Source organism: Orycteropus afer, unplaced genomic scaffold (assembly GCF_000298275.1).
Source record: "Orycteropus afer afer isolate SDZICR_OR568_19922 unplaced genomic scaffold, OryAfe1.0 scaffold00066, whole genome shotgun sequence".
NCBI lineage: Eukaryota > Metazoa > Chordata > Mammalia > Tubulidentata > Orycteropodidae > Orycteropus > Orycteropus afer.
In genome coordinates, this window is record NW_006921653.1 from 2,232,862 (window position 1) to 2,242,481 (window position 9,620).

Genomic DNA, 9,620 nt, shown 5'->3' on the forward strand with positions numbered 1-9,620 from the left:
ATTCAGAAGAGGACGTGGAACAAGGGATATCATAGCTGCTGTCAGATGGATCTTGGCTCAAGGCAAAGAATACCAGAAAGATATTTACTTGTGTTTTATTGACTATGCAAAGGCATTTGATTGTGTGGATCATGACAAATTATGGATGACATTGAGAAGAATGGGAATTCACGAACACTTGATTGTAATTATGAGGAACCTGTACTTTGACCAGGAGGTTGTTGTTTGAATGTAACAAGGGGACACTACATGGTTTAAAATCAAGAAGGGAGTGCATCGGGGTTGTATCCTTCCCGCACACTTATTCAATCTATATGCTGAGCAAATAATTGGAGGAGCTGGACTATAGGAGGAAAAACGTGGCATCAGGATGGAAGGAAGAATCATTAACAACCTGAGATATGCTGATGATACAACTTTGCTTGCTGAAAGTGAGGATGACTTGAGGCACTTACTGATGAAGACTGAGGAACACAGTCTGCAATATGGATTACATCTCAATATAAAGAAGACAAAAATCCTCACAACTGGACCAATAAGCAGCATCACGATAAATGGAGAAAAGATTGAGGTTGTCAAAGAATTCATGTTGCTTTGTTCTATAATCGAGGCCAATGGAAGCAGCAGTCAGGACATTAGGAGACGTGTAGCACTGGGCAGGTCAGCTGCAAAGGAACTCTTTCAAGTGCTGATGAGCAAGGATGTCTCCTTGAGGACTAAGGTGTACCTGACACAAGCCATGATATTTCCAATTGCCTTGTATGCATGTGAGAGCTGGACAATGAATAAGGAAGACTGAAGAAGAGTTGATGCTTTTGTCTTGTGGTGCTGGAGAAGAATGCTGAGGGTACCATGGACTGCCAAAAGAACTAACAGATCTATCCTGGAAGAAGTGCAGCCATGATACTCCCTGGAAGCGAGGATGGTCAGACTTTGTCTCACCTACTTTGGTCATGCTGTCAGAAGGGACAATTCCCTGGAGAAGGATGTCATGCTAGGTAAGGTGGAGGGTCGACGAAAGAGGGGAAGGCCTTCGACGAGATGGATTGACATGGTGGCTGCAACAATGGGCTTAAGTATAGCAAGGATCATGTAGCTGACGCGGGATCAGGAGGTGTTTGGTTCTGCTGTTCATGGGGTTGCTATGAGTTGGAAGTGATTCGACGGCACCTAACAACAACAACAACAGAGCTGAGAAGGTCCTGACTGGAGATAAGAGTGTAGAGTTTTTGTCATACAAACAATTTAAAGCCATGAGATTGGATGGCATCACCAGAGAAAAGAGTGGATAGAGAAGAAGCCTGAGTCATGAGACCAGAAGCATTTGGCTAAGAAGAGATCAGGGAATATATACGGAAGTACAAATGAGACTGAGAATCAGAGTCTCAATGTCCCAGGAGAGTGTGGTAACCTGCAGTGAAGTGGAGAAAAAGAAAGTCTTACAAAGATGATGGAATGACTGACTTGGTGTAGGTGAAGAAAAGAATGAGAATTGACCCTTGGACTTAGCAGGGCAGAGGGCATTATTAATTTTGACAAGAATAACATTGATAGTTACTGGGAATGAAAAATTGATTGGTGAGGATGAAATAGAGAATTGGAAGAAAAGAATTGGAGACAGGAAATACAGACAGGTCTCCACAGAAGTTATTTTTGTAAAGAAAAATAGAGAAATATGGAGGAAGCTGAAAGGGGAAATAAGTATTGACAGTGATCTTTTTTCTTTTTTTATCAGAAAGTTCAATGTTGGAATACCCATTTATTCTGGAGGGAATGATCTGGTAGAGAGAAATAATATAGAAAAAAAGAGAGAAAGAAAGAAAGAGAGAGAAGATTCCTGCAGCAGTGCCATTTGGAAAGCAAAAAAGAAAGGAATCTAGTGCACAGTTTGAGTTAAGCCTTAGAAAAGAGTTCAGCCATAATAGGAGGGATCAATTTGGGGAATGTAATATGATTATTGGGCAGTATTAGTGTCGCATTTGAGATCATTTATGTCCTATCTGTCAGTTGCCTATCCATTATCCGCTGATGGTTTTCTTTAAAACACCCTTAATTTTTCTCAGGAAGATGGGCACAGGTTAAAAAGAGTATCAATTTTCAAACATCATTAACAGCTAAGGGTGTCTCCATAATATATTGTTCCATAAAATGAGATGTAACCATGATTTAAAATCAAACTAATTCAATATGAGTCCTCAACCACATCCGCATGGACATAAGAACTTTCAGAGATTCATATGTTTCAACTTGCTTTTATTATTTTCCCCATGTCCTGAGCTCCATCTACCATTCTCAGTCACTGCCAGGAGGCTATTGCCTGATGCTGGCTCCTTGCGCACTTCGATGTCCCTGGAATTTTGCCTTTTAGGGATTTAGAATTGTCTTTTCCTAATGTGCCTGATAGAACTTTGACATTAACTTTGGTATTCTAGCACAGGAATATGTTTTCATGAAGAAGCGGCTTTAATAGCAAGATGAAAATGATGTTATACTGATAAAAACATTTGACAAGATAGGCATGTAATTTTTATTAGTGTCCAAGACAGCATGTGCAGGCTCTTTATCCAGGCTGATTGAAGATCTGACATTTCATAGGCCAGTTGTGTTTATTTAAAACATTGTTTTTAACTGTTAAATTATTAGGTTATCAAATATTGAGGGCTAAAAATGTGAGATATAAGATATACATATTAATGGTGGGAATAAATTATATGAAAGTAGATATTGGCTAAGGTACATAAGTGAATGAGCAATACTTAGAGAAGAATCTGCTAAAAGATTTTTTTTAAAAATTACCATGGCTCTGAGGACCTTAGAAAGGCCACAGATGGTAAACATCAATTCAAATATCAACCCTTTAATTTTTTTACAATTTTGTTGTATAATATTTTGATAATATTAAAAATGTACAATAAGACTTGTATATTTTTAAGAAATCATTGCTCAGATTTTTACTATAGATTTTCATTTAGCCAACGAATATACTGATTTTCTGTCCTATATCCAATTTTAAATTCATAATAGGAAAGCACTCCATGGAATCCATCATCTATGTGGTTATGGGTCACCTGAACTCCAGCATTCCGAAGTCGGGTGGCATACATGATGCCATCATCTCTTAAGACATCATATTGACAGGTGATGATGTAAGTCAGGGGTAAACCATGCAACTTGTTGTCATCAGCCAGCAAGGGAGCAGCTCTCACATCTAGGAAGCCAGGATATTTTTTAGCCAGTTCAGAATTACCAAGAATTGGACTGCTATATAAGTGTCCTTTCTTAAACTTCTCAGGGAGCAAGGAACTCCAATTAACAAACTTGAACAGGTGGCTTGATTCTACTGGTACATGTTGTTTAGAGAGCATGGCTTTTTCAAGTGACCTGTCTGTAGTAAAGTATTCACTCCAAAACCTAATCATGAGTGATTTAGTCAGAAATAGAAAATGTGTATTTTCCTGATATGATGGCAAATCCATGTCAAGAGCCTGAAGAGCAGGGTATATTAGAGCCTGGATCTTGAGTTTGATCTTGACATTTGGATCATCTAAGAGCTGAAAAAGAATTTAAAATAACTTGTTCAAATTTCACCCAAACCACAATAAAAAATTAAAAAATAACAATTACTGTGTTTAAAAACTATAGATTGACACAAGATAAATTAAAAATAGCAAAAAGATCATCAGAAACAGTATATTATATCTCAAAAAAATTTCCAATGTTCATGATTACATCTTTATATTTCAGTGTAATTTTTAAATATGTATTTATAATTATATTTATTTTTAACTGTAAGAACTTTTTGTGATTATATAAATTAATATAAACTAATGATTTTGTATATTTTATTAAGTAATAAGTACTATAATTTAATACTTTACTCATAAACAAAATGATTTACACTACTTTTCTCATGAGCAGTGAAAGAAATGATCTACTCAATGATTAAAAAGTAAAATCTCTACTCTTACAAGCAAGAATGGCAATTAGAAGATCTATTGTTGTTTTGGTTGTAAGTATTTATTAAAACATTATGTAGGTATCTTATTATATCAATAGACATTAACGTTCACCCAAAGGGTCATGTAACTAAGAATTCCAATTTGGTTCTGAAACTGAGCAGAATGCTCTTGGGTAAGGCTTAGAGCCACACTGTAAAATGTTTAGTAAAGATAGTTTGGTGTTGATTTTCAAGCAGTAGTATTTCAGATTTTTTCTTTAAAATATATAATCATCCCTACATTTTTTTAAAGAGTAGATGTCTCCATACAGTACTGTGTTGTCAGTGAAGGCAAACATGGGTATACGGGTGGATAGATGATGGGTGGACAGGCTGAACTATTAGGTATGTCTATTCAGCCGGGAGTGTACCCAAGACCATGTATAGGGTTGGCAGACAATGATTCTACAAGTGTATTTGTATGTTCTGTAAGAATTCCCAGGTGTATAGTAGAGCTGACAAAGGACAAGGTTGTAGTAACTTCTTGACCACAGCCAGTGTGGTATTTAAATTTGTATGTTAACTTGTCTGGGTCTGGTTAAGTGGCTGGGCAGCTGGTGGTAGTTATTCCCCATTATGAGACTGGCAATCAACTCCATGGTGGGATCTACCACAAGCAGCTGAATAGCTGCCTTTGGGATATGGTCTGCTTCCTATGTATAAGGAGATGCCTTGGGGCTAGTCTCCAGTTTATGGCACACTTGGACCCTGCATGTAGCTGTGTCATTTTTGAGTAGCCTGCCATGCTCTGCTGACTTTGGAACTTACAATGACTTGAGTTAATGGCCTACCATGTGGTTTGGTAACATTGAGACTATGCCATTTTATTTGTCAACTTTGGACTTGTTAGTCTCAGCAGCCAGGAGCTGCCTGAGTGAAGAGATCCCTCTAGCTTCAGTGGGGTGGGAGCAAAGGCAGAGATGAAGCCCAAATTGAGGGGCTTTCACCCAGCTCCTAGAGCCTGGCACTTCAAACTTGGACTTAAAGCCTCCAAATTGTAACAATAAACTCCTGTTTGATAAGGCCATCCCATTTGTGGTATATTTTCTTGTCAGAGTGGCACTAAGTAACCAGAACAGCCAGCTACCCAGAGGGAGTGAGTAGTTGAACCTGTGGGCTCAGGACCATAGTTGCAGGGGACATCAAGCTCAATTGGCATAACATACTATGCAAAACATTGTTCCACCTCCTACTTTGGTGAGTAGTGACTGGGATCTTAAAAGCTCGCAAGCAGCCATCTAGATGTAACAATGGGTCTCTCCTCACTCACAGCAAAGAAGAATGAAGAAAACCAAAGATTCATGGAAACAATCAGTGCAAGCAACTGGTACACCATGAAATGTGCAGCCTATACGATTATGAGACCAGAAGAACCAGATGGTGCCCAGTTACCACTGTCAATCACTCAGAGGGGGATCTATGTAGGAGATCCTGGATAGAGAGGGAGAACAATGTGGAACAAAACTCAAAATCATTTGGGGAAAAAAATTAAAGGTGGGGGACCAGGTTTGCTGGTCTGATAGAGCCTGGTGGAACCACAGACACTATAGCCCCTCACTGCCCTTCAGGTCTAGAATTGAACCTACACCTGTGGCTTCCAGACAAACAAAAGAGAGACATATGATTTGAACATTTACGTGAGGTAGATACACTCCTTGGAGAGAATAATCATGAGAGAAAGAAGAGCTGTTTATGCACAGAGAGACAGCTCAGGGGACAGGAGTGTATGGAGGCATGGACACAGAGAAGAGTCAACTATCAGGAGGAAGTGGGAGGAGAGCTGTTGCATGGGGATAAATTGTAGTCAATGTCATGAGACAAAGTGTATGTGAACTGCTGTGTAGAAAGTTAATTTGCTCTGTAAACTTTCACCCAAACCACAATTAAAAAAAAAAAAAAATTAAAAAAAAAAAAAGAGTGGTTGTCTCCAAATTGAGGCATAATTCTCCCAGTGCAGTTAAGACAACAGTGTCCCTAGGACAGATGTGACCAAAACTCATGATGTCCACCCATCATAGACCTCCTCCCATACCAGACCACACCAAATCCTTAGCAATGTTCATTATCAATATTGATAATAAAATAATAAATAATAAATATAGCTGTACATTGCTTAAAAGTAATATACTTTACATTATATGAATACTAACAACAAAATTGTTCTGCAAAATCTTTCTACATTGAATTACATTACTAGTAACTGAAAGAAAGCTATTTTTTATTATTCTCCTTCTTTTCTTTTAATTACTACATCATTCTCAAAAACTTTATTGGTATAGGTTTGCAAACACTAATTACATTATTGTAGCTGAAACTATAGAAAAATTAACAAAATCAGTGAATATAAAATCAGTGGATGCTATGAAACAACAAATCACACAATTTGAAGGATCATTGTTATCGGGTAATAATGATAGCTCGAAATAGAGTACATTAAAATTTTCAATAAGTAAATTACCATAGAGTTTTTGCTTTGTAGATATATTGCTACATGTAAAGTAGGCTTAAAAATGTTCTTGCTGAAGAGCTCTGGCAAGATGGTGTAAGAGGCAGATAAGCTACACAGACCTCTGCAACACAGCAGTGAGAAACCAATTGAAACTGATACAGAAGATAATCCTGGAACTCTGAGTTTTGAAGGGAAGGATAAATAATTGGATTAAATACCAATTAGTAGAAGAACCTGAATGAAATAGTAATGAGACAATTGGAGCTGAGGACTTCTGGCTGTCCTGAGGGCACAGTTGTTTTGAATATTTTCCAATAGCAAACTGAGAATCCTGAGGACTGCACAGGCAATGACTGCATTGGTGCTGACACCCAGAAGGAATAACAGCAAGGAAAGGGACAGGTGGACCTGTGGACTGCTGGCTGTCTTGAGAGTGCAGCCATTTTTCATGTTTCCAAGAAACCAGTGCAGCCATTTTGACAGTGTATTTGTGTGGCATTCTTGGTTGGATTGTGATGTGGGCATGGTCTCCACCTCCTGAGCACAGTACAGGGAACTGGGCTGGAGACTAACAACAGGTGAGGTGTGTTATTCCCTTTATTACTCTTGTGCCCTTGTGGTGACAGCCTCCACCCACCTTCTTGACATGTGGGGGTTCCATCTCAGTCTGTGCCTTGACAGAGCCTGGGTGTCATGGCCTATTCCACACACAGTTTTGTTTTTGTTTGTTTATTTTGAAATTATTCTTTTTGGCTTCCTCCTTTCTTCCCCTTTTTGCTTTCCCTCATTCTCATTTTTTTTCTCTCTCTCTCTCTTCCCTTTTCCTGTTTCTGTTCTTTTTCTTTCTTTTAGTTCTTCCTATCCCTTGTTTTTCCTCTGGTAGTTTTGCCTGATCTTTTGCTTTTGCCCATTTTGCTCATTCTGCCCTCCCCAGATATTGTGGCTTTTTTTTTCTCTCTCTTTTTTAATTCTCTTTCTTTTATCCTTTTTTAATATGTTTTGAAAACTTTTCTTCTTATTTATTGCATTTCTCTTTTTTTGATTGTTCCTGCACCTAACAACAACAACAAAACCTTCAATGGATTGAGAGATAGATCAAGGGAAACACTGAGAAGATCAAGGAAAATGCTGAGAAATTAAGGAATACTGAACCAAAACTCTAGAACAATTTAGGAAAACAGTACAAGAACAAAATGATGAAATAAACAAAAATTAGAAATGATACAAAAACAACAAACAGAAATCCAGAAGATTAATACTAAGATTTCAGAAATAGATAACACACTGAATGGGCAAGGAACAGAATTTAATCAATGAAAGATAGAATTAATGAGATTGATGGCAAATATCTCAATACTACTTTGTTAAGGGATCAATCCAAAAAAAAGATCAGAAGAAAATGAAGAAAGCTTAATATTAGTGTGGGATACCATCAATAAGAGTAACCTACTTAGAATTAGAATTCCAGAACCAGAAGACACAAATAAAGCCACAGAAAAAAATTGTCAAAAATTTGTTGGAAGAGAAATTTCCTACTATAACGAAAGACAAAAATATACCATTCAAGAAGTTGAAAGAACCTTAGAAAGGATATACCCCAAAAGATAAACAGCAAGACATATCATCATCAAACTCACCAAAACCAAAGACAAAGAAAGAATCCTGAAAGCAGCACAGGACAAACGAAGTTATCTACAAAGGGCAACTAATAAGACTAACTTTGATTTCTCAGCAGAAACCTTGAAGGCAAGAAAGCAAAGGAATGATATATATTTAAAATTCTGAAAGAAAAAAAAAAAAACCCTACCAAGAATTATATACCTAGAAAAATCATCTATCAATTATAAGCAGATTTCTGGATAAGCAGAAAATAAGGAAATTTGTTCATAACAGACCAACTTTACAAAAGATGCTAAAGGGAGTCATTCAGACAGTGTGGTAGTTAAGGTTATATGTCAACTTGGCTGGGCCTGGTTTTGAGTGTCTCAGCAGGTAGTGGTAGTTATTGCCCATGATGAGACTGGCAATCAACTCCGTGGTGGAATCTGCCATGATCAGCTGAGTAGCTGCTTTAGGGATGTGGTCTGTTCCCCGTATATAAGGAGAAGCTTTGGGAATGGTCTACAGATTTTGTCATGCTTGAATCCTGCATGTAGCAGAGTTGTTTTTCAATAGCGTGCCATGTTGTCTGCTGAGCTTGGGACTGTTCGTAGGACTTGAATCAATGGCCTACTGTGTAGTTTGGTAATATCAGGATTGTGACATTTTACTTGTTGACCTTGGGATTGTTAGCCTCAGGAGCCAATAGCTGCCTGAGTGAAGAGACACCTCTAGCTTCAGTAGGCCAGGAGCAAGAGGCAGAGGTGAAACCCAACACTGAGGGACCTTCACCCAGCTCTTAGAGCCCGGCATATTGAACTGGGACCTCTAGCCTCTAAAACTGTAAGAGAATAAACTCCAGTCTTTAAAAGCCATTCCACCTGTGGTATTTCTTGTTAGAGCAGCATGAAGCAACCAAAACCCACAGAGAACCAAAACAACAAACAAAATCCAATGGTTAACACACATGACGCAGAAACCAACACAGCTATAGAAGTATCCAAAGCAAAATAAGCTTACAAGACTATAAACAAGGAACCAGAGACATCAGTAGGTAAATGAGGACAACTGCAAACCAAACAGAGGGAATAAAATTTACAGAACTTGTAAATGGTGAGGAAGTCAAGGCAATCACAAGATAGAATGGACTGTTTTAAACTTGAAAAAGAAATAAATTACAGGGTAACCTCAAAGAAAAATAATAAACCTTCTCATCAAAAGAAAAAAGAGGACAAGCACAAATACTTAGCAAATACTAAAACAATAATAATGAAAAGATGAAAACATGACTCATGAACAAAATGATGTCAGCACAGAAAATTACATGGAACAAAGAAATCAGCACAAAAAACACATAAAAAATGCATGTTGTTGTTGTTATGTGCCGTCAAGTCAGACCTGACTCATAGCGACCCCTCCTTGGGTTTCCGAGGCAATGTCACTATGGAAGTAGATTGCCCCATCTTCCTTCTGAGGACTGGCTGGTGGGTTTGAACTGCCAGCCTTCTGGTTAGCAGTCAAGTGCCTTAGGCATAGGGCCTAAGGCATTTGACTGCTAACCAGAAGGTTGGCGGT

At 38.1% G+C, this 9,620-nt stretch overlaps 1 protein-coding gene across 1 annotated transcript in view; it reads right to left on the reverse strand.

Annotated features, from left to right (window-relative positions):
• Window positions 1–2,954: 2,954 nt before the first annotated feature.
• Window positions 2,955–9,620, reverse strand: part of LOC103196420 (arylacetamide deacetylase-like) — a 34,668-nt gene continuing 28,002 nt past the window's right edge. Inside the window, exon 5 of the mRNA XM_007940160.1 lies at window positions 2,955–3,551. Coding sequence (XP_007938351.1) covers window positions 2,955–3,551 — 597 coding nt within the window. The remainder of the gene's footprint in view (window positions 3,552–9,620) is intronic.